The sequence below is a fragment of the Coenobita brevimanus genome, chromosome 111 (assembly GCF_032717465.1).
Source record: "Coenobita brevimanus isolate Jiangsu-jjx chromosome 111, ASM3271746v2, whole genome shotgun sequence".
Taxonomy (NCBI): Eukaryota; Metazoa; Arthropoda; class Malacostraca; order Decapoda; family Coenobitidae; genus Coenobita; species Coenobita brevimanus.
Window position 1 is genome coordinate 22,705,455 of NC_137064.1, and position 25,911 is coordinate 22,731,365.

The 25,911-nt window shown below is 41.2% G+C and overlaps 1 protein-coding gene across 1 annotated transcript in view; it reads right to left on the reverse strand.

Moving 5' to 3' along the window:
• Window positions 1-3,558: 3,558 nt before the first annotated feature.
• Window positions 3,559-25,911, reverse strand: part of LOC145417842 (von Willebrand factor A domain-containing protein 5A-like) — a 756,527-nt gene continuing 734,174 nt past the window's right edge. Inside the window, exon 20 of the mRNA XM_080286463.1 lies at window positions 3,559-3,732. Coding sequence (XP_080142589.1) covers window positions 3,559-3,732 — 174 coding nt within the window. The remainder of the gene's footprint in view (window positions 3,733-25,911) is intronic.

Sequence of the window (25,911 nt, forward strand, 5' to 3'; positions counted from 1 at the left end):
CCTCAAAGGTGGTGTGGAAAATAGATCGAAATTATAAACCACAAATAAAACATCATACTTTAAGGAGAAAATCACACTCATATTAAAAAATAATGTTAGAGAGACAGAGACAGACGGACAAACAGAGAGTTGGGGGAAAGGGCATGGAGAAAGGGAATGAATAAGAACGCAACAAGACAGACAGACAGACAGTCAGGAGGCTTTTCCTCAAATTCTAATAATTCATAAAACCATATAGACTTTTTATAGAAATCTACAAAAAATGCAATTTCTATGCAGAGAGGGAGAGGGGAAAGAGAGTGGTGTGCTGGGAGGAAGAGTTGTCATTTATGCCTTGTCTCTAATCCGATTAAATTGCCCAGTACAAAGTATGGCAACACTGTGGGACGGGAACTCCCCAAGAGGGACAACGCCCAAATGCTATCCATAAAATAGACAGACATTAATAATGAGGGGTCTTCTGGTCCTCTTTTTCAGGTGTTCTCCTTTACATGTTGTTAGAAAAAAATTCCTGTATAAGATCCAAGAGCATTTGATCCCAACAACTTTCATGGTTTTTTACATGTAGAGTATTCCAGTTTGTGTTAAAATCTCCCCTTAGTATAATTCTTTCAGATTTTTCTTCCATTCTGTATAGCAGGGTTCCTAAACTCTGAATTGTCTTTCCTGCCAGGTCTTCATGTTCACCTCTATCCCATATGTTTGTCTTGGGTGGCATATATAGATTTGCCACAGTTAATATCCTTTGACGTACTAATCTCTACTGCAACTAATTCTACTTGTGAGGTTATGTCTATTTCTCTCTTTTACTTGGAGTCTTTAATCTGTTAGTTTCATAACTCTTCCTCCTTTTTTTATATTTGTCTCATCAAATATTGTACTCATTCAAATTGAGTCGTTTGATATCCTTGGAGTTAATTTTGTTTCTGTTAGACAAATAATATGAGGCTCGTTTTTCATGATATAGTCTTTTATTTCTAATAATTTGGATATCATTCCATCTACATTTGAGTACATAAACTTAGCCTTATTGTTCACATAGCCTGTTTGACATTGGCTGAGTCTACTATCTTGATTTTATTTAGTCCCTGCTGTTTATGTGCCATTTTTTATACATATAGTCCTACTACTCTGCAAAATAAATTCACTCCTCTCTTTATCTGATCTTGCATCATTTTTTTCTTTTAGCTTCTTCCCTCTTTTCCTTTGTTAATATCCATTCCTTATAAGTTAGGCACCTTTTTATCCACATTTCTTTGTACTCCTCTAATTCCTGAAGTTTGTTAGCATTTTTTAATACCTTTTCTAGTGTTCACACTTTGGAAGGTTACTTTCAGGAACCTCCACTTGTTTCTCTCATACGATATTTCTCTAATTTCTTAAATTCCTCTACATCTTTCTTACAGATTTCCTCTGATACTACTTTCAATATGTTCATTACATTTACCATCTCCTTGTTATCTCTGGTGATTATTTCTTCTTCATCTCTATCAGTGATGACTAGATTTGTTAATCTCAGCTGTTTCCTTTATCAGCCTTGGGTTCTTCCTTATGATGTCTTCCACCTCTCTTGTCATGTCTTTTGCTTCAGCCTTGTTTTTTAGATCTTAACTTGTTTTGGCTACTTCTGCCCCTGTGTTTTGTACTTCCTCTGTGTAATTTCTAATAATTTCATTTGCCTCAGTTATCTTCTCATCAGTGTCTCTGTTCTGTCAGATTACCTGCTTGTTTAATTATGTCTATCATTATTGTACTCCTTCAGAACTCTCTCATGGGTGACTACTGTACTTTCCTTTTCATTCATTTTCTTCCTCAGAATGTCTACCTCAGCTTGTAGCTCACCTATTGTTGCATCTCTCCTGTTTAATTCCTTTACCAGTTCCTCATTTGTTTCTTTTTGTTGGTACAGTTCCTTCCTTATTTCATCCAATTCCAGTTTGAAAGTTTCCTCCAGTTTATTTACTTTCTCTGCTAATCTATTTAAATGTACTGTAACCAGTTCCACCAGGTCTGTGCAGTCATCATTTTGTTTTCTACTGTTTCGCTTCCTCTTACCTTGTTATTCTTCTTGAAAGTATGCCATCTTATAGAAATATATTTTCTACTTACAGTTTAGCATCTTCATTGTCAGTGCTGGAATTTACCTGGAGCTTGTCTGTTTACCAGACGCTGCGCCTGTCGTTTGCTAACGCCACAAATTCCTTACGGCTCTGATTATTTGATATACTTTCTTTGGACAGCACTTTTTTGCTTCTACTTGATCTACAATCATCTATAATTTAACTTGGTACCGAGCTTGACTCATTTTTAAATACAATTAGGTGTTCTGCAGCTAAGCAGAGTGCAGAGCACAGTGACACAAGTCTGCTCTGTCCTATGTGTGTATGTGTGTGTGTGTGTGTGTGTGTGTGTGTGTGTGTGTGTGTGTGTGTGTGTGTTTACCATTTACCTATTTGTAGTATACAGGAATAGAGCTAAGCTCGTCTTGTCCTGTCTCCATATCTACATTTAACCAGTCTAGTTTTAAACACATGAATGTTCTTTGCCTGCACCACCTCTTCGTCTAAGTCATTCTACATACTTATGCTTCTATTTGGGAAACTGAACCTTTTAAGATCTTTAAGAAATCTACTTTTCCTCAACTTGAAGTCATTACCTCTTGTCCTTCCATCATCCAACACAAAATGATCCTCTCTATCCACCCTTTCCAGTTCTCTCACATTTCTAAATATCGTGATCAAGTCACCTTTTTCCCTTCTCTCGCAGATAATTGGTAACTTCAGTTTTTCCAGTCTCTCCTCGCAGGTGAGTTCCCTTAAACATGGTATCATCCCCATTCCCATCCGTTGAACCCTCTCTAGTTTATCAATATGCTTCTTCAAATGAGGTGACCATACCACAGCTGCATACTCCAGTCTTGGCCTTATCATGGTCTCTATCAACTCCCTGAGCATTTCCTCATCCATATAATTAAAGCCACTCTCATATTGGTCAATAATCCATAAGTTCCTCCAATGATTTTGTTTATATGTTTTTCTGGTGACAAGTCATCCTGAATAGTCACTCCCAAGTCTTTCTCATCTTTTATAAATTATCTCATTGCCTATTTTATATGTTCAGTGCGGTCTTTTTTTTACTCATTCCCATTTCTAATACATGACACTTCTTGGCATTAAAACCCATTTTCCAAGTCTGGCTCCATCTGTGGATTTTGTCCAAGTGTGGATGTGTGTGTGTGTGTGTGTGTGTGTGTGTGTGTGTGTGTGTGTGTGTGTGTGTGTGTGTGTGTGTGTGTGTGTGTGTGTGTGATTGGTACAATTAAAGTATTCATAATCAAGTTTTGTCTCTCAATTTCTATACAATTAGAGTATTCATAATCAAGTTTTGTCTGTCATTTTCTACAGTATATTTTCTTAATCCTCATTAGTAGATCAAATTTTACATTTCTGCTTGGTGAATTATTAAGATAATTTCTCTTCACTGTCTTCAAATCAAGACCTCATCGGGCCTTCCCAGAATCCATGAAGGCAGTGGCAGCTGTGATGGGAGTAACACAGCTTACAGGGAGTCCAGGAAGGTGGTGGCAGCTGTGGTGAGAGTTTCCACAGCCTCACCACAGCCGGTGATGAAAGCTCTAGCCTTGGTGGCCATCAGCTTCCACTGGTTGCGGTCCTCACTGAAGTTCCTCTCTAGCAGCACCAGAACCAAGGCTGTACCCCATGCTGCCTCAATCTGCAACACCATAGTATTTAGTTTCCCACACTGACTAACTCTGCCAACACCTTATTATTGAAATAATCCATATTTCTCACTCTGCAACTCCATATTATTTAGTAACCTACACTGCCTCACTCTGCAACTCCATATTATTTAGTACCCTACACTGCCTAACTCTGCAACTCCATATTATTTAGTACCCTACACTGCCTCACTCTGCAACTCCATATTATTTAGTACCCTACACTTCCAAACTCTGCAACTCCATATTATTAGTACCTTACACTGCCTAACTCTGCAACTCCATATTATTTAGTACCTTACACTGCCAAACTCTGCAACTCCATATTATTTAGTACCTTACACTGCCAAACTCTGCAACTCCATATTATTTAGTACCCTACACTGCCTAACTCTGCAACTCCATATTATTTAGTACCCTACACTGCCTCACTCTGCAGCTACATATTATTTAGTACCCTACACTGCCTAACTCTGCAACTCCATATTATTTAGTACCCTACACTGCCTCACACTGCAGCCACATATTATTTAGTACCCTACACTCCCTAATTCTGCAACTCCACATTAATTAGTACTGTACCGTACACTGCTTCAATCTACGACACCATATTATTTAATACCCTAAACTGTCTCACTCTGCAACAGCACATTATTTAGGACACCATGCTGCATAATTATGCCAACACCATATTATTCATTACTCCACGCAATCTCTCTCTGCCAACACCATATTCTTTAGTGCTCCATGCTGCCTTACTCTGCCAACACCATAATAATTAGCACCTCATGCTACCTTACTCTGCCAGCACCAAATTTTCTCACAGAGTCAGGTTGTTATACAATATTACTCTCGATGGTCAGGAGTTATCTTTTTCATTATATTCCAGTCGTATGAAACCCAACTATATCCTTGACTGTTTAATCATCCATTTTGTGTCCATTAGTCTTAACCCCTTAACCGCGGGGTGTCACTTTTGTGACGCTTGGGAGCAAGGGATCATACCGCGGGGCGTCACTTTTGTGATCCTGTGTTATTTTTAATTCACCCGGGCTTCCAAGTGAGGGCTTGTATCATCTATCAGTACTGCCAATGTCCAACACTAGTCAGCACTCCTAATCTTATCTGTACTCCCATCCATTGTTGACAATTTAGCCATTTCTCCCCGTTCTTGACTCCCCTCCCTACCCCCCCTCCATTACCCTATCCTCTCGCCTGCCCGGCCGTGCTACGCTAAGTAAATCTTCCCTGGAATTTTTCACTAATTTCATCCATTGAAATAAGCCCTATGTCCTATTCTTATACCAAATAATATATACAAGAAAGAAATAAGGTAAGTGAGAGTGCCATACACCTGGAATTGGCTAATTATCACCTGACAACACCTCACGTGCACTCGTTCGCTAATTTTCGCTGTTTTTTTCCCCTTCAAATATGCCGTATAATCTATTTTCGTAATAAATATACATGTAAGGAGGGAAGGGAGAAGCCTAAGTGATATTTACATTCACCTGGAACTACCTAATTTATAATGTATTGTCTAGATTTCCTGCCAATCATTTCAGTGCTATACATAGCTGTTCCAAGAGCTAACATTGGTAGCACTGAATATCCCCTAAGTAGGCCTCTACCCCGGCCTTCCCTTATCAGTTTACTCTCATCTTCTGAAGTGGAGGTACGTTTGTTTCTTCTTGCTGACTTCAGGGACTTTTTCACCCCCATGCAAAGGGCCCTGTGACCTTTACCCCCTACTAAACCTTGTGTGGAAAGAGGTAAAGGGCTGACAATTGATAAAAGAGTGACTACGATCTTTCTATTGAGTAAAACAGTGCAAGTGGAATTGTAAATAATGTGTAAATAATGTGTAAACAGCAAGTGAAAGTAATGAATGTAAATATACGTGAACAATGGAAAATAGTTTTATAAGTTACTTCAAGTGACAGTGCATAACACAGCGTAAATAAAATAGAAATGTAAGTAACGTAAATAAAATAGAGAACGTAAATAGAAATGTAAATGAGTAGTATTATAAGAATACGAGTATATACCCTAGGAGTAATGAAAGTGAAAGTTTCACTCTAGCATGTCTGAATACTATGAGTTATGAGAGTGAAGATGAAAGTGACATTCACTCTCAATGCTAGTATACAGGACGAGAAAGTGAATGCTACGTATTTTACTGAAAGAAATTGAATCCCTACAGTGACAATAAACTAATACTACTGAAGGAAACTTATGGATAAAGACTGTAGATATATATAAGTGTTATATAGTAATAGAAATATAAAGTGTGAGGGGTTTTATGAATAATAAATGACAGAGTACCAAGAGCGAACTAGTGCCAGTGCGACGGTCAGACGCGCTCGTAATTTTCATTGCTTTCACAGTGGGTTTTTTTTTGGAGTATGGATCCCAAACTACTTGAAAATCATAGAGTAGTGTTTATAGTGTTAATATCTGGCTGTGGTAATCATATTACGAGTTGTCGGGAATTGTAAAGTGGAGACTTCGTTACCCAACTTCAGGGGTCTCCACAAGTCCTACGGTAACTGACAAAGGCTCAACAAACATTCCAGGAGAAAGCTGAAGGTATGTGCCATAAGCATATTTAATTTTAATATTCTAGGACTAATAACTGATTTTTGGCAAATATTTTTTGAGAGTCTGTCGGAGCCCGAATAACCCCGCGGCACACACAAAACATCGGTAAACATGCCCGCGGTGTAGGGATTAATGAATTTGCCTTATTCCTGCCTTTTTTTATTCTAGAATATATATTTATATAAATTAGTGGTAGGTGGTGGCGACCATCATCCACTCACTTGATGTAGTGCTGCCTACTTCTTCCTTAGCCTTTATCATTCTTTTTCTGTGCCTGCCCTCCTCTCTTCCTATTTCTCCCATCTTTCCTGTCACTACTTAATGCTTTTCTTTCCGCTACAGGTGGCTTTACATTGAGTGACAAGCCAAATGGTTTCCTGTAAGCCAAGAAACCATTTACAACGCTGGGTGGTAACCATATAACCAAACCATACGTGCTCCCTACATGTCAAGTGGGTTGGTGGAGGGTTAGTGCCCCTTCCTGTAAAACTAATACCTCAGAGTCAAATGGCCACCCCTTACGGGATTATGGCATCTGGCAATAGACAGATAGATAGATAGATATTTATATCTATATCTATCTATCTACCTATCTACAGTATATATATATATATATATATATATATATATATATATATATATACAGTAATCACTTTAATATCTGGACGCCCAATAACCGAACATCCCCACTACCCGGACCTAATCGTCCTGGGATCCAACATTCCCAAAATGATCCGAAAACCCCAAAAAATTAAAAAAAAAAAAAAAAAATTCCCGTCCGTAATTTGAACTTGCCGCGCGCGCCGCGGGAGAGCATTGTTTTGGCGCGCCATTCCTCCGACGTCCGATAGAGCGCCACTGCATCCTCCCCACTTCCCGCCTGTCTCTCACTGCGAGTGTACGCTCCTCGTAATGGCTGCCCACGTGATCGCTTTTGTGGTGGTGCCCTACCTGCTGCAGGGCCTCCTGCTGCTCTCGGGCCTCCTCTTAGTGTGTGTGATGATGGCTCCGCCACCTGAGAAAAGGAAGAGAGTGGTGTTGACTCTGGAAAAGAAGAGGGAGATATTGGAGAAAGTTGATGCGGGTTGGTCTTCTTCCCGCATTCTCCATGAGTACAACCTGGCCCGGTCGACTTTGTTCGATATCAAACGTTCCCGAGACAAACTCATGCAGTACACGGCTGACTTCTCGTCGAGAAGCAAACGCAGCGTGGAAAGGAAGGTTATGTTTACCCCCAAGTTTGCAGAAATCGACCGATCCACGTTGATTTGGTATCGACAGCAACGTGCTGCTGGTGTGATGGTACGTGGAACGGAGCTGAAGGCTGCTTCTGAGAAGTTCGCCAGGCTTCACGACGCCCTAGACTTCAAGGCATCCGAGGGTTGGCTCTTCGCGTTCAAGTTGCGACATGGCCTTACCAACCGTAAAGCATGTGGCGAACCATTGGACGCTAACGAGGATGGAGTTGACGAGTTTCGGCACAAGGTGAAAGGCTTGATCGACAGGGAGGGCCTAACTCTCGGTCAAGTCTACAACGCTGACGAAACTGGCCTATTCTATCGCTTGCTGCCAACGAACACTCTAGCCGAGGAGACGGAGAAGCGTGTACCTGGCCGCAAGCTTTCCAAGGAACGGATATCTGCTTTGTGTTGTGCCAGTGCTAACGGCATGCACCAGCTTAAGCCCGTTGTTGTTGGCCGTGCAAAGCGGCCTCGGTGCCTTCGTGGGGTGATGGATGTCCTTCCTGTCGTCTGGTACCATTCTTTGAAGGCATGGTTCACAGCTGTGATCTTCAAAGACTGGTTTCACTGTCACCTCGTCAAGGAGGTCATCTATTACCAGACGAAGACACTGGGAATCCTGCGCGACCAGGTAAAGGCTCTCCTTCTACTCGACAATGCACCTGCCCACCCGTGCGACAAGGACTTGGTTGCCGAAAATGGCCTTATTAGGTGCATGTTTCTGCCACCTAATACGACTGCTCTCATTCAACCAATGGACCAAGGAGTGATCGTGGCAACAAAGCGCCTATACCGTCAGAAGTTCCTGGACGAGGTGATGGTTGTTCTCGAGGACGAGGACCAGCGCAGGGAGGGACGGGACACACGAGGCAAGCGGACTTTGGAAAACCTTCGCCGCTACAACATCAAGTCTGCGCTGTACAACTGGGCTAGTGCATGGAAGGAAGTCCCTGTGAAAACTCTTGAAAATGGTTGGTCTCGTCTGCATCTTGGAACGGATGTGGAGTACGATTTTCTGGGCTTTGACGTGGATGACTTCCGTGCGCGGCTAAGTATGCACGGCAACGATGTAGATGTGGACGATGTTCGTGAGTGGTTGGATGACGACGAGGGCGATCCTGGGTATCAGACGTTGTCTGATATCGAGATTGCGTTTTCGGTTGCTGGTGTCAGTATTGAACTTGAAGATTCCGACGAGGAAGGCGACGATGATGCGGACTCCTCTCAGCAGGACACTACTCCAGCCATCCCCAAGCTGAGCGCACTCCGGGAACATCTAGAGTTCGTCCTAGACTACCTGGAACACCCGGACTGCGACAGGGAGATGGGGCCCTTGGGACTCGTGGAGGAAGTGCATGCTTTCAGGCAGTGCATCATCAATCGTCAGAATCGTCGGTCATTGCATCAATCAACCATTCACAGTTTTTTCAGGCCAGTGACCCCCACTGTGCCCAGCCCTGGCTCCACTCCGTTGCCTCCCCAAGACAGGCCCTCGTGCTCCGAGCCACAGCCCAGCTCATCAGCCACGGTGGAGTCACCGCTCGACGTGAGTTTGCGGCTTTCTTCAGAGTCCTCTGAGTGGGTACGCCATCACCACGACCCAGCGATGCACCCCTAGGTCGCCTGCCAGTGATACTCTTGGACTCTGACAGTGAATAAACAGCAAGAACTTCTCCACTAGACCACACGGGAATTTTGAGTGTTGTGCAGTGAAAAAAACGGTGTGTTGTGTTAAGGATTTAAAGTTGTGAGAGAAAAGACTCAACAGAAAAGAAATTTAACATAAATAGACTTGTATGTTTTGGCTTTGGAAAATTAAGAAAAATTGGGAAAAGTTAAAGTGCAACACTAAGTTACAATGGAGCATTATTTGGACAAAAGTGAACACTGTGAAGAGAACGGACTTCTGTGTGTTATTGACTAAGTTCAGTGCAAGACTTCAGGAAGAGTGTACTGCAAGTGCTTCAGGAAATCGTTCTTACTGTCAGAGTCCGAGAGGAGGCGGTTATTCATCGAGGTGGCCAGGGACTTGCTGTAAGTAGCCAGAATGTTTCATACTGTACTTTTTTCCCTACTATACTTACCTCATTTCACTCTTTAATGTCCTTTATTGGTGTGAATAGGGTGTTAGTAGCTATGCATGTGCAGAAGGAATGTGTTTTTCTGAGTTAGGCTAGGTTAGGGTCCATAAGTACCAGAATGTTTATTAATGTATGAACATACTTCTAAACCCTCATTTTATGTTTCTTTTGCATTTATTTCAGACATTTATGTGCCTTATTGGTGTGATTTGGGTCTTAAATAGGTGCTATGCATGTCCAGAGGGAGTTGTATAGGTGTTTCTCTGAGTTAGGGCCCATAAGTACAAGTCCATAAGCTGGGGCCCAATATCCGGACAGACCAATATCCGGACCTACCTATGGCTCTATTACGTCGGATATTGGAGTGATTACTGTATATATATATTATATATATTGTATAGACACACACAGGTATACTTCAGTTTAATGATGCACTTGGTTAGGTAAAAACCCATTGTTAGGTTGCATAGGCCTATAGTATGTTGGGGTAGATTTGACGTGTAAAGTAATGTGATGCGTTTTTCAGCCTTGGGTTTCCCCCCCCAATCAAGTCCAAAACCCACCCAAATGAGCCCAATAACAAGTTTAAAGCCAATCTAATTGGCCTAATAGCTGTTAAAAAAGCTAACCTAAGTCTAATACCTGTAAATAACTCACTAAAACCAACAAATAAAATCTGAAAATCTTCAAATATATGTCTGGAGGAAAATCAAGCTTAGTAAACTGTACCCCAGTATCACAATGTTCACCCCACCTATGGCTAAAACATATTAATCTAAGTCTGAAAACAGTGTATAAATCAACCCAAACACCAATTTTAGTCTAAAATATCACCAAAATTGGTAAAAAAAAAAAATAAAAACCCATCAATAAACCGGGGTTAGGCCATCGCTAGGCGGGATATGGTGGTATTTCTACCCCCATCGTTAAACTAGGGTATCGCATCTAAGGGTATTGTATATCGAGGTATACCTGTATACAGTAAACCCTCCACTATCCGATGTAATAGAGCCGAAGGCATGTCCGGAAAGTGGGCCCCTTCCTGCTGGACTGGTACTTAAGGACCCTAACCCAGCCTAACTTTGAATGCTACCTAAATAAATCCCTACCGGACATGCATAGCACCTATTTAAACCTATTTAAGACCCTATCCACACCAATAATGGACATAAAGCATGAAATAAATGAAAAGGAACCAAAGAATGAGGAATCAGAAGTGACTGTACCTCAGCCAGGGTACTTATAGCACATGTGTGGCCCTTCTCTAAGGCTTTGGCAGTGGTGAAAATGCTCTTGAAGCACGTACAGTAATCCAGTGTTGTGCTGCACTTACAGTAATTCTTTGCACAGTGAGTTATAATTGCTTAACAATGCACATTGTTAACTGCGCCACGCCAGTTCAACCGCCAGTTTGCACTCCACAGTTAATCCTTTGCACTCTAAATTCTAATTTCTTAACACTGCACAACACTGTAAATTCCCGTGTGGTCTACTGGTGAGGTATTGCAGTTTATTCACTGTTTATTCACAAAGAAAAGAGCACGTGTGGCATCCACTGCGATAAGCATCTGCTCGCGATTGAAGTTAGGCAATGACTGTTGGTGACGGGGAAACAGAGTTCCCAGATCGCAACGGCCACATTACCAAACTCCTCAATTTTCATTACCAAATTTAACTTTTCATTACCAAATTCGTAAAGCTTGCATTTATCCTTCACTAATTATATATACAAGTGGAAATACATGTAATCACTCTCCTTATAATTAACAGCATGTTGATTATTTTCACGCTATGTAGGCTAGTAGATTAATCAGAGAGAGAGACAATCCACCATCTCTATCCTGTGTATTCTCATACATGTGAAAAATCCATTTGGTAATGCATTATTCTGATTCATTCCCAAACGAGTTTTTCATTACCAAATTGGCCCACATTTGTTAATGAAAAATACCAAATGGCAACCCTGACAGGGGAGGGGAGAGGGAGGAGGAAGGAAGGGGTGAAGGGGCCATGGTGTAAACAGCTGCTTGGTGCCGCACGGCAATTTCAAATTATCTATCTATCTATCTATTGCCAGACGCCTCAATCCCGTTCGGGGTGGCCACAAACAAATCGCCTCCACGTTGCCCTGTCCCCCGCCATTTCACTGCCCCGCTTCCAACTCACACTCCCCTCTTTCATATACCTCTCCATCCCATCCCTCCATCTCATCCTCGGCCTCCCCCTCCCTCTTCCCCCCTCCACCTCACTCAGATACACTCTCTTCGTCAGTCTTTCACCCTCCATCCTCTCCACATGGCCAAACCACCTCAGTGTATTCCTCCTAACGCTTCCTATCACATCCACATCCACACCACAACGCTTCTATATATTCTCATTTGTCAGCCTGTCTCTCCATGTGACTCCACAGGCTCCTCTTAAATAACTCATTTCCACTGCTCTCACTCTTGACTTGTGTCCTTCCAGCAGCGTCCAAGCTTCACTTCCATACGTTAGAGTTGGTATCACAATACTGTCATGTAGTAACTTTTTCACTTCCATGCTCACTTCCATGCTTCTTATCACTCTTTCAAGGAACTAGCAACCTTTCTTCCCTGTTGTACCCTTTCAAGCACTTCACCCTCCAAACCTCCATCCTTACTCAACACACTACCCAAGTACTTAAACATACTCACATTTTCCAATTCCTCACCATCCAACCTCGCTGTACATTCACTGACTTCACCTCTCTCAAAGACCATCACTTTACTCTTCCCTACATTCACCTTTAGATTCCGTTTCTTACACACTCACCAAAACTCATCCACCAAGCCTTGCAGCTCTCCTTCGTCTTCACTCAACAACACAGTATCATCTGCAAACAAACACTACCCTCTCTCACCAGGGCCACTCCAACATCCACTACCCTACCTTGTACCTCTTTTATTACCCCATCCATATACAGATTGAACAACCATGGAGACGACACATCCCTGCTTCAACCCAACCTTCAAAGAGAATAATTCACTCAGTTCACCATCCATACGCACTGCAGCCTTAGCACCATCATACATACTCTTCACAGCATTCAACAACTTCCCATCTACTCCATATATTCTTAATACTTTCCACAATCCTTGTCTATCCACCTTGTCATGTGCTTTCTCCAAATCCATGAAAGCCACATACAACTTCTTTCCCTTCTCTAGAAACTTTTCCACTAAAGATCTAAGAATGAATATCTGATCTACACAACCTCTTCCCTTCCTAAAGCCTCCCTGTTCTTTTCCAACTAATTCCTCTGTTCTTTCTCTAACTCTGTCAATAAGTATCCTACCATACACTTTTCCTCTTATACTAAGAAGACAAATGCCCCTATGATTACCACACACTTCTTTTTCCCCTTTTCCTTTGTACAAGGGAGTAATTATACCTGACTTAAAATCCTCCGGGACTCTACCTACCTCCCAGGCTAATCTGCACATTTTCCACATCCATTCTACTACTATCTCTCTCCCATGCTTCAGCATTTCACCACACACTCCATCAATTCCTGGGGCTTTCCCCAATTTAACTTTCTTCATTGCTTCCACAACTTCTATCCTACTGATTTCTTCCTGTCTTCTCACCTCCCTCCTTCTCCCAGCCATTCCCCAGCCACTTATACTCGCATTACTTCCATCCTCTATGTTCAACAATTCCTTAAAGCGTTCTCTCCATCTGCTCACTTTTTCTCCCTTCTCCACTGGTAATCTACCATTTTTTATCTTTCACTCCCCTGCTAACTTCACTTCCACCCTGTCTTACTCTTTTCACCTCTTTCCAGAACATTTTCTTACAGTCCCTCCACTTTACACTCAAGTTCCTTCCAAATTCCTCATCTGCTCTCTTCTTAATCTCTGTTACTAATCTTTTCACCTCTTTCTTTCTTTCTACATATAACTCTCTCTTCTGCCTCTCAACATGTTCCATGCCCCTATTTCTCATCCATTCATTGTATGCTTTCTTCTTTTGTGCCACAGCCTGTCTCAGCTCTTCATTCTACCACGCTGTTCCTTGCACACCTCTCCGTCTTCTCTTCATCCCATACACCACATCACATGCTGCACATATTTCTTCTGTGAATATCCTGCACACACCTTCCACGTTCCCTATCTGCTCCAATTCATATTTGCCCAATTGTTCCTCTACTTCTCTCCTGTACTCTGCCTTTTTCTCATCCTCTTGTAACCTTTCCACTCTCCTTACAAATACTCCTTCTTCCAGCCCTTCCCTTCTTCTATTTCTCCATCTTAATTGGATCTTGATTCTGGCCACCGCCAAGTAGTGGTCAGAAAGTCCACTCCCCCAACCTCTATAAGCTCTTGCATCCATTACACATTTTCGCATCTTTTCATCCATACACACATAATCTATCATTGGCTTCCTTTCATTCAGTTCACCACCCACCCTTCTCATCACTCGCCATGTATACTTGTGGATCATTTTGTGCCTGAAGAGGGTATTGGCTATCACCAACCACCTCCCAGCACAAATGTCCACTAATGCACTGCCATTCTCATCTATCTCAGCAGGCACACCCCACTCACCAACTATTCCATCCATCTTCACATTCCCTACTTTACCATTCATATCACTGATCAAAAACACTCTCTCATTCCTTCCAAACTTTTCCATGCACACTTCCACACTTGTCCAGAACTCTTCTCTCACTCTGCTTGCACGATCTTGCGTTGGCGCGTACACACACAATCGCCCACATTTGTATTCCAGCTTTCAGTCTTATCCACACAATCCTTGACCCAACTGATCCATACTCTCTTATGCTCTTCTTCCATCTTTTACTCACAACTATACATACTCCTTCTTTTTTCCTCTCATTCTCACCTACTTCTGCACATATACCCCATCCATACTCCCATTCGCTTACACACTCACCTCTCCATTTAGTTTCAGATATTCCACATACATCAACTTTCGCACCCTCAAGCACCTGGACAATCTCTCTCTCGTTCACCTCATCATTTGCTCCCCTTATATTCCATGTTCAAATTATGGGAGGGGAAAAAATTGGATTTGAGGGGGATTTTTTTCTTTTTTTGGACATTTTTGGGTTCTGAAGGTCCAGGCCCACAATGTCCGGTAAGTGGGGTGTCCAGAAAGTGGGCGTCCGGATAGTATAGGGATTACTTAATATATATATATATACACAGTATATATATATATACACATACAGAGAGTCCTCGATATACGAAAGGGATAGGGACAAAAAAAAACTTTCGTAATTCGAAATTTCGTTTATCGAAACGATTTTCCCCATTGAAATATACATATAAATGGTGGGATGCATCCCAGGACCCCCTCAGACCCCCACCTGAACTTTACCCCCCCCTATTAAGAAGTAGGCAATACCTGTATACACGTGTAGAGGAGGTGGCCATATTCTTGTACATCTCCTTTTTCTTCGTCACAGTCTGAACGGTGGAAACAGCAAGGCCCAAAGCACGCCCAATCTCCGAGACTCCCTGCCCCTCCTCATGGGATCTTATAATTTCCAATTTCCTTTCCAGAATTAGAGTACGGTACTGCTGCTTCTTTGCTGCGGGCTCCCCCAATGCTGGAGATGATGCAGGGCACTTGGAAGGCATGGCGAAACAATATGAAAAGGTGAAAGGCTGCAAAAATATCCTTACTTACAGCGAGGCTGTGCGGAGAGGAGGGACATGGACTCAACTGAGAAGCGCACAAAAATTTGTTTACCAGAGAGGTATTAGTTCGTTTTCTCTCGGCAAGCGCGTGCGGGGCTACGCACACACCACGCCCATTTTGAATTTTTCATACAGTATTCCATTAACCCCTTCATAACTACCGGCGTTGAACAACATTTCACTGTTTCGGTGTCAGTGACGTTGAGTTAGGGCATTATAAAAAAAAAAACGAACAATTACGGGAAGAGAACGAAGGTCACTGGTGTGTTTACACGAACCTGCTCTACCATCTCATCAGTCAGGCGGTCTCTTCACTCCACGCCTATGTTTAAATGCTTATGTTACATGCGCCCTAATTTTGAGTAAGTTTCTTTCAGCAAGAGAACATAAGTTACCACCCTCAAAATAGTCAGAAAAATACATAAGACAAACTAGAGAAATATGAACTGAATTGGTAAGGTCTTTAGGCTGTATGATTACATGAAAGTTTATGGGTTTTACAATTTTACGAGACAATATGGAACAAAAATGTTTGCTAATCAGAAAAAAATTACCCTTTTGTCCCATATGTTCTCGTAGGTTAGCATTCAGTTCCACATTCTTCGTTCGGTATCACTCTTCCCAATATATTTCGGACCAACAGAGCACAGTTATTTCTGCTCCTAAGAGTTAGTGTACATTTACTGTTCATTCTTTTGTTTGTTCTTATGTGTATGTGTGAAAGAGAGAGGACTGGTACAAACAATAATGTATTCCATTATCGCTTTCATATCTGCTGGCCCTGAACAATGCTTAACTGTACTGGTGTCACTGACGTTGAGTTAAGGTGAGCTATAAAAAACTGCGAGCAATTGTGGGAATGGAATGAGGGTAACTGTTGTGTTTACACGACTCTACCACCCCAAGCAATCTGGCGTTCACAGTTCACTTCGTCCCAGATGTTTTCGCTGATGTTTACTTGCTGATGTAACACACATCCTAATTTTATTAATTCTTACAAGAATCATAGCAAATCACAGGATGGGTTTAAGGGAAAAATAATAAAAAAAATAAAAAAAGCCAGGTGTGCCAGATGAGTCTTTTCACATATGTAAGAAAAAGAAATTGATTTTAGAACTTTAAAAAAATGGTCCCAAGGCCGACCACGGGAGCACGCAAATATCTGAACCCACAGCCAATGAGGAGGCTAAACATATGTTTTACTTGAAGCAATAAAAGCACCTTACCAAATCAGTTCTTCCTGATAGTCTGTTTTATTTTTCAGATTATTTCTGGGTTGGTAAATACAGTAAATGTTTCTTATTAAATCTGTTTCCCCCGTCATTTTTAGCTGTTCTGGTGTGACAACTCTTGTTTATTTCGTTAACATAATGGTGGAAATGTCTGTTCTTCCCTAAGTGTTTAACCTCTTAACCGCGGGGCGTCACTTTTGTTACGCTTGGGAGCAAAGGATCATACTGCGGGGCGTAACTTTTGTGATTCTTTGTTATTTTGAATTCGCCCGGGCTTTCAAGTGGTGGCTTGTATCATCTATCAGTTCTGCCAATGTCCAACACTAGTCAGCACTCCTAATCTTATCTGTACTCCCATCCATTTTTGACAATTTTGCCATTTCTCCCCGTTCTTGACTCCCCTCCCTACCTCCCCTCCATTACCCTCTCCTCTCGCCTGCCCGGCCGTACTACGCTAAGTAAATCTTCCCTGGAATTTTTCACTGATTTCATCCTTTGAAATAAGCCCTATGCCCTATTCTCATACCAAATAATATATACAAGAAAGAAATAAAGTATGTGATAGTGCCATACACCTGAAACTGGCTAATTATCACCTGACAACACCTCATGTGCACTCGTTCGCTAATTTTCGCTGTTTATTTCCCCTTGAAATATGCCATATAATCTATTCTCGTAATAAAAATTTATATAAGAAAGGAAGGGAGAAGCCTAAGTGATATTTACATTCACCTGGAACTACCTAATTTATTATGTATTGTCTAAATTTCCTGCCAATCATTTCATAGTGTATATATTAGCAGCTGTCACCCCGCTGACATTGGCAGCTCCCCTAGGCAGGCCACCACACTCTGTTCAGTTTAGTTGTCTGTCAAGGTGAGAGCATGTCAGATTCGCGCCTGCCCAATTCTGCCGCTTTTTAGCCCCATGCAAAGGGCCCCGTGACCTCTACCCCCTACTAAACCTCGTGTGGAAAGAGGTAAAATGCTAAGTGACTGCTGTGAAATGTGAAACTGGCTAATTTGTCAATGAAAATGATAGACAGTGACTACAGTACAATCTATCTGGTGAGTAAAACAGTGCAAGTGGAAATGTAAATAATGTGTAAACAGCAAGTGAAAACAATGAATGTAAATACAGTATAAGTGAACAGTGGAAAATAGTTTTATAAGTTACTGCAAGTGACTGCATAAGACAGTGTAAATAAAATAGAAATGTAAATATGTAAATAAAATAGAGAATGTAAATAGAAATGTAAATGAGTAGTAATATAAGAATACGAGTATATATACTAGGAGTAATGAAAGTGAAAGTTTCACTCTAGCATGTATGAATACTATGAGTTATGAAAGTGAAAATGAAAGTGACAGATTCACTCTCAACGCTAGTATACAGGATGAGAAAGTGAATCCTACGTATTTTACTGAAAGAGAAATTGAATGCCTACAGTGACAATAAACTACTATTACTGAAGGAAACTTATGGATAAAGACTGTAGATATATATAAGTGTTATATAGTAAAGAAATATAAACTGTGAGTGTTTTTATGAATAATAAATGACAGAACATCAGCGGCGACGATCGCAAGTGGGAAGGTCATACGCGCTCGTAATTTTCATTGCTTTCACAGTTTTTTTTTTGGGGGGGGGTATGGATTCCAAACTATTTGAGAATCATAGAATAGTGTTTCTAGTGATAATATCATGCTGTGGTAATCATATTACGGGTTGTCGTGAAGTGTAAAGTGGAGACTTCATTATCCAACTTCAGAAGTCTCCACAAGTCCTATGGTACTTGACGAAGGCTCAACAAACATCCCAGGAGAAAGCTGAAGGTATGTGCCATAGGCATATGTAATTATAATATTCTAGGTCTAATAATTGATTTTTGGCAAATATTTTTAGAGAGTCTGTCGGAGCGCGAATATGCTAGCGAGACACACAAGTCAGGCAAAAACAACCCCTTGGTTTAGGGGTTAACTAAACCTGGCCTAACCAAGCTTATATGTACATAATAATTTTAACCTAACCTAACCTCCATTTGGGAAATCGGGAAACAATATCCACCTTTTAGCACATTCAGTTTCTTCCACTGCGCTGGAAACGATCGTAGGGGAAAGTGATGATAATAACTGAGGAAATTTTTCAGCAAGAAAAAGTAAATTGTCAAACTGAAAGTTGTCAGAAAATTACAGAAACAAGCTGGAGGATTATGAATTGAATTGGTAAGGTCTTTCTGCTGCTTCAAGTGTACAATGAATGACACAAGTATCTTCCCAAAGTCTGACAAATATAGCGTGGAAAAATCTAACCATTTGAAACACGCACTAGTAGAAACAGGGTTTTCATTGTATTTCACCTAGTGTAAATTTTCTTCAGACTGAACTGGGAAGATAGCTGTGTCTTTCATTGTACATTTACCGGTAAATACTGTACATCAATCTAACAGTACTTGTGTTTTGTTTCCACCGGATTAATCGTGATTTCAGACTATTCAGGCACTTCGTCACACCATATACTCTGGATAATCGGGCTATCTCTGTACAGTATTTCCTTTCATATCAAGTATCGATTTTCATATCATCGAGACAGATGTTTTCGTACTGTGGAATGTCCTATATTAATCACTTTCGTACCATCAAAAATTCGTACTTCAGGTTTTTGTATTTGAAAGACTCACTGTATATATACATGGTAATCCCTTATTTCACGCAAACTTTTTTCACGCGATTTCAGTTATCCACGAATTTTTTCGTACAGTAATTAAAACATAAAATTATAGTATTCAAATAAATAATTTTAATGTATGAGAGAAATAAAGTATAATAATGCCTACCCGCTACCCATGCGCATATATGTGTGTGTGTGTGTGTGTGTGGGAGGTCGGTTTACCACGCACCACACAGTCAGTTTTGAATCCGATGGTCGAACCGTGCGTGATTCGCGAATCGTTATTTGTGGCTTATTTTTCTGCCTTCCAGTGACTGCTTGCCTTGTTTGCCAACATGGGGCCTAAGCGCAGTGCTAGTGATGCATGTGGTAACACACCAAAGCGAGTGCTATTGGTCGTGTGTTTGGTTTCAGGACAATTCGTGGTCACAATAACAAGACAATTTGTCGCCAGGACTTTTCGCCGTCAGGACGATTCCCCGTCATGTATTTACATACCAGTTTATTTAGCAAGTACACTAGTTTTTTACTTATATGAGTTATAAAATCCCCCTGAAAATCAGTTATTAAAGTATTAATTAATCAATAAGTATATTTATAAAATGATGGGGAATCGTCCAGGGTGCGAATTGTCCTGACAGGAATCATCCATGTTTTGACGTGTCTCGGAACCATATGTTTGGGGTGAATGAGTCAACTGTTCGTACAATAAAGAAGGCAGAATGTAGCATACGGGAGGCAGTGAGAGCTAGTGCACCAGACTGTGCTAAATGTCTCCACCTACGTCTGTGCTTGTCAGCTTTCAGTGAGTGTTAAGTTTCTTACATTTTTGTTGTTTTTCATATTTATGCTAGTTTATTAGGTGTATGTAGTGCATAAACAGTATTATTCAGATGTAATACACCTAATACACATGCGTAATTATGTGCACATATGTGCAGAATGTATATGCGAAGTTACCACATACAGTATGCAAAGGGTCTGGGAACGTAACCCTCGCGTAAATTAAGGGATTACTGTATATATATACTGTATGTATATATACAGTCAAACCTCGATATAACAGACTTCAGTTGACCGGAATTTGCTTTTATCGGACTCGAGGAGCTACAGGACTAAATTCCTGTATGTCAGAAAAAGTCTGATAAAGCCAGAAGCAGTCTGGACTGCCTGACCACTTCAGGTATGTTCATCACAATAAGGTAAATAAAGGACATGTTTACCAGTGTACAGTACAGTATTATTATATATATATTATACCATTTGATTAATGCAGTGAAGTTATAATACAGTACAGTACCACAATGGTAGTCAAAACAGTTTAAAAACTGTTCATGCAATCCGGACTAATGTCTGATATATCAGAAAAAGTCCAGGAGCCGAATTTATCATAATGGCCTTCCCCATTCACAGGAGTCCGTTCCCAAGCTCCAAAACATTTCACTATTGTGAGACGTTCCTAGGAGTTATGTACCATAGTCTTGTGAACGCCTCCCAAGAGTGAAATCCTCTTGCCCTCTGATCGGTGAAAGAACGCTAAGGTTAGCATGGATACGATCATTTTATTTATATTATGAACATGTTGAGATTGTCTTCGACATCATTTTGCACTAGAAAAATAAACTGTTACCAATAGTTCAATAAATGTTTTGTTATAATAGCAATTTCTTTTTAAAAAAAAGTATTAAAAAATTTCTTCTTCTTTTTTGTCCACGGCTGAAAACAACAATCAAAGCCATAAGGTGCGATGAACTAGGGTTGACTGGCAGTCAGAAAAAAAAAAAAAAAAGATAAAATGAGATAACTTGAGTATCCAAACTCCTCTACACACAGTCATCAAAGCCTCTCTACTCTCACCTTTTCCATTCATCAGCCTTTTGAAATATTCTTTCCTTCTGCTCCTTACTTTGTTTCCACAGTTCTTCCATTTTCACAAGTCTTTCCACTTGCACTTCGACATTTTTCAATATCTTTCCAGAGTAAGTTGCTGTTTTCGTTTTTCTTCCAAGATCTTCATTTACCTACTATTTTTTTTTTTTTGCATTAGTTTCTTCTTTCACTTGAGGCTCTTTTCTGCATCCTTTCTTGCCACTTTTCTCTCTGTTCCTTCACTACTCTTTAAGCCTCTTTATCCCAACACCCTACATACTACCCCATCTTGCTATATCATTCTTTTTATCTGCAGCACCCAGCTCCTCCATGTATTCATCAGACACTTGCTGGTTTTTTAATTTCTTCGCTTTCAGTTTTCGCCTTGACTGCACCCTCACCTTCTCTCTCTCTCTCTCTCCAGTCATATTCCTCTCAGTTTTACCTTCCATACCACAGCCATATGACAAGACAGACCTCCCGATCGTCCTCTCACCATTCTCATATCTATGCCACTGTCAAGCACCATTCTACCCACAAGAATATAGTCAGCCAGTACTAAGTGTATTAGTGTGCATCTAAGTGTATTAGTGTGCATTTCTATGCTTAAACTATGAGATACAAATGCACAGTCTCCTTTCCTGGCATACGTTTCAGATTGATAAATAAAAAGTTAACAATTGTCTTAATTTTGCCTGTTTTCCTTGCATATTCTGTCTGCTTTCTTTGAATATTCTACCTGCTTTCCTTGAATATTCTGCTTGATTTCTTTGAATATTCTGCCTACCTTCTTTGACTATTCTGCTTGCTTTCCCTGACTATTCTGCCTGCTTTCCCTGAATATTCTGCCTGCTTTCCTCGAATATTCTGCCTACTTTCCTCGAATATTCTGCCTGCTTTCTGTATCTCTATTACCCATTTGAAAGCGGATGAATGTTATTATTTCCGGTGTAACTAGAGCTTCCATTGTCTGCGTGATAATTGCCTTTCAAATACCGAAAGTCCATATTAAGTTTCATCTCCGGGGAGACTGCGTTACATCGTCGATTGTAGTTATTTCTCACCAAGTCTTTCACAAATATAATTCACTCCCATTCTAAATGGTATAATGTCCTAATTTTAAAGTATCGCAGTCATTGAGGAAGTCTCTCCGTGGTCGAAAATTCCTTAGTTGGCGGATGCGTAAGTCCATCATTTAAGTTTATCCGTCGCCGACTCGCCTCTTGTGAACGATCCCAAATCCTTAAAAGTGCCCCGGATGGCTAGCAGACTTCCCTCACTGTTGCTATCAGTTCACAGCGTTAGGAGTGCTTCACAAGCTTGATAAATGACTTTTACGGTCGTTCACAAATTTGTGAATGGTTCAATGGCTTACGAATTCACAAGGCCCTTTGTGAATGTTCACAGCTAATGATAAATATGGGCCCAGGTTAGTAGGGGGAAGTCCGGATGTCGCTTTTATCGGAATTTCGCATTTTTCGGAATCGCTTGGGCCCCAATTAGTCCATTATAGTGAGGTCTTACTGTATATAAATATATATATATATATATACAGTACCCTCGCGTCCAACACGCATTTGTCCAGCACGATTCGCGTCCAGCACGGAGAGCAAAAAATTAATACGATTTAATATGATTTAAGTACAGTACTGTAAAATGGGTGCATAAGCATAACACTGACGGAGCTCTGAGAAGTGGGCGAAATCCGCAGAGTTCGCCTCTAGCACAATCACCCCTGGTCCAACACGGTCATACTGGACGTTCCCGTGACGCTGACAGCCAATCAAAACTTCCGATCAAGTAGCCTCCCCCGCCTGCTATCGTGATGAGATCTTGATGTCGCCCAATGAAAAACGCTTCTGCTCTCACGTGATGTTTTGTTTAAATTTCTCCCGCCACAGCGCCACTCAGTTGCACAATTCGCATTGGACAGTGCTTTTTTCTCGCTGCATTTTCTGCCCTTGCTACTGCATTTTACCCTGCTCACGATGCCTAGGAAGCCTTCTGAGAACCCCAAGAAGCGGCGGCACCTCCCTCAGGCCACCAAGCTAGAATTCATCGAGAGGCAGAAGAGAGGGGAGAGGAATTTCAAAGGATTTATGAGGGAGGTTGAGGAGGAGCAGCAGCCATTACCCGCTAGTGACACCAGCAGCCATCCTCCAGGGACCCAGTAGGACTACCTAGTCTCGGATATCACCTTCCAATCCCAGCAAGCCCACCAACATTATCCTAAAAGGTTATTTATCATTCATAGTACAGTATCATTTATTATAATTACAGTAGTACCAATATATGTATAGGTATATGGTAGGTATTTAGGGTGACTTTTCCTAGGGTTGCTGACATAATTCATTTTTCCCCATAAGCTCTGTTGTTTGTCCAACACGTTTTTGGTCCAACACGGGACCCATGCATGACAATATTACCATGTTGGACGCGAGGGTACTGTGCGTGTGTGTGTGTATGTGTGTGTGTGTGTGTGTGTGTGTGTATGTGTGTGTGTGTGTGTGTGTGTGTGTGTGTGTGTGTATATATATATATATATATATATATGTGTATATATATATATATGTGTACACGAGGTGTTGAGAATGACAGAGGCAAACTCGCCACATGAGCAAATATTTTATATTTATATGAGCATTTTCATTAGACTTTGGTCAACAATAGGAGAATGGATTAATGTGAGTTGGCCTCTGTCTTCCTAAGGTAAACCCCATGAGAAGCTATGGTGTATTCTGCCAAAATCACAAGTGAGAGTTTGTGTCTGCCTTGGGTTGACAGAGGCAAACTCACCTGTGGCACTCCTGGCCTCTGGCTTCTTCTCTTCCTTGAACCAATCAGCATGAGGGAAGGCTTTCCAAGGTGTCAATTTTAAGGATGGCAGGTCTTCAATTCTGACAAAAATTATAAACAAGGCTTTGCCGCTGCATCTGACTACGACTTGTCTCACACCAATAAACTCAAGCTTCACAAGGGAAGGGCCCCAGGTACAAACCATCCTTTAACTTAGCTGCAGTACCCCTGCCTGTGAAGTACCGTACCACAAAGCCATATAGATCTCCAAGCAAAAAGTTGAAGACTTCAAGGTACTCAAAGAATACTTTTTTTTTTTTTTTTTTTAATGCAAGAAAGAGGGAACCAAAGGATAAGAGCCCACAAATCATTCCTTCCATGAAAAAACAAAACAAAAACAATACAAAAGAGACGCAAATTCAAGATCCATTCATTTCGAGATGCCTGGACACATTGCATTTGAAAGACTGGAGATCATAGGAAGTAGGAAATACAGACACAGGGAGACAGTTCCTAACTTAACCTGTTGCATAAATGAAGGACTGTAACGGTTATCTCTTGCATTAGAGAGTCAGGAAGAAAAGGGATGAGAGTTTGTTGCTAGATGGACGCTACACGCCCATTGTTGAGGTGGAGGGATGCAAACAGACAGGTCAGAGGAGCAGTGACCATTGAAGTAGCAATAGAAAAGATATAATAGTGTAACAGTGCGGTGAAGAGACAAAGGTTGAAAGGAGCCAATATGAGGAGGAGATAATGAGACGAAAAGCCTCTGACTCCACCATGCTGAGATGAGCTGTATGTAGGGAGCCTCCCCACACATGAGAGTTGCACTCTACACAGGGGCGAATAAACCCACGTATAAAGTCAACAACCGTGCAAGGGTAAAGAACGTACAGAGTCAGCTTAGCACACCTAATCTCTTGGAAGCAGATTTTACAAGACATGTAATATGATCTTTCCAAGATAAGTCCCGAGAGTATGAAACCCCAAGAATGTTCAGGGATGATGCAGGATTGACCTGGGTACAGTATTATTAAACATTAGTGGGTAATGCTGTGGAAGATTTTGTCGGATTAATAGGTGTAAACTGAGTCTTTGATGCATTAAAAACAACAAGATTATTTTTACACCAGTCAGAGATACGAGCCAAGTCAGACATTAGGTGTGCCATAGCCTCATCCCTTGTTTGTTGAAGTAACTGCTGAGATGGACATTGCGGGAACCAAATGGAAAGATGAAGAGTGGAATCATCAGTGTATGAGTGGATAGGGTTAAATGTACAGCTTAGATCATTAATAAATAAAAGGAAGAGAGTTAGTGATAGGACAGAGCCCTGAAGAACACCACTGTTCATAGATCTAGGAGAAGAATGGTAGCCATCTACAACAGCAGCTATAGAACATCCAAAAAGGAATCTATATATGAAGGCACAGATAGAAGGATGGAAACTGTAAGAGGGCAGTTTGGAAATTAAAGATTTATGCCAAACTCGATCAAAAGCCTTTGAGATGTCAAGAGCAATGCCAAAGCTTTCCCCAAAGTCCCAAAAGGAGGATGACCAGGCGTCTGAAAGGTAAGTGAGAAGATTGCCAGTGAAGCGTCCCCGATGGAACCCCTACTGACGATCAGAAAGAAGGTTGTGATAGGAAAGATGTTTTAAATTTTTCTGTTAAGAATGGCCCCAAAAACTTTTGAGACACGGATGTTAAAGCAACTGGGTGATAGTTAGAGGGTTGGGAATGGCCACCCTTCTTTGGGACTGGCTGAATGAGAGCAAACCCAGCAAGACGGAAAGGTGCAAGTTTACAGACAAAGGCAAAAGAGTTTACCTAAGCAGGGTGTAAGCACAGAAGCACAGTTCATGAGGACAACAGGAGGGACCCCATCAGGCCCATATTCCTTGTTAGTATTGAGGCCAGTATGGCAGAAAATACTTCAGCTGAAGAAATTTTTATGTCAGCCATGAGGAAGTCAGAAGGGGGAAGTTGTGGA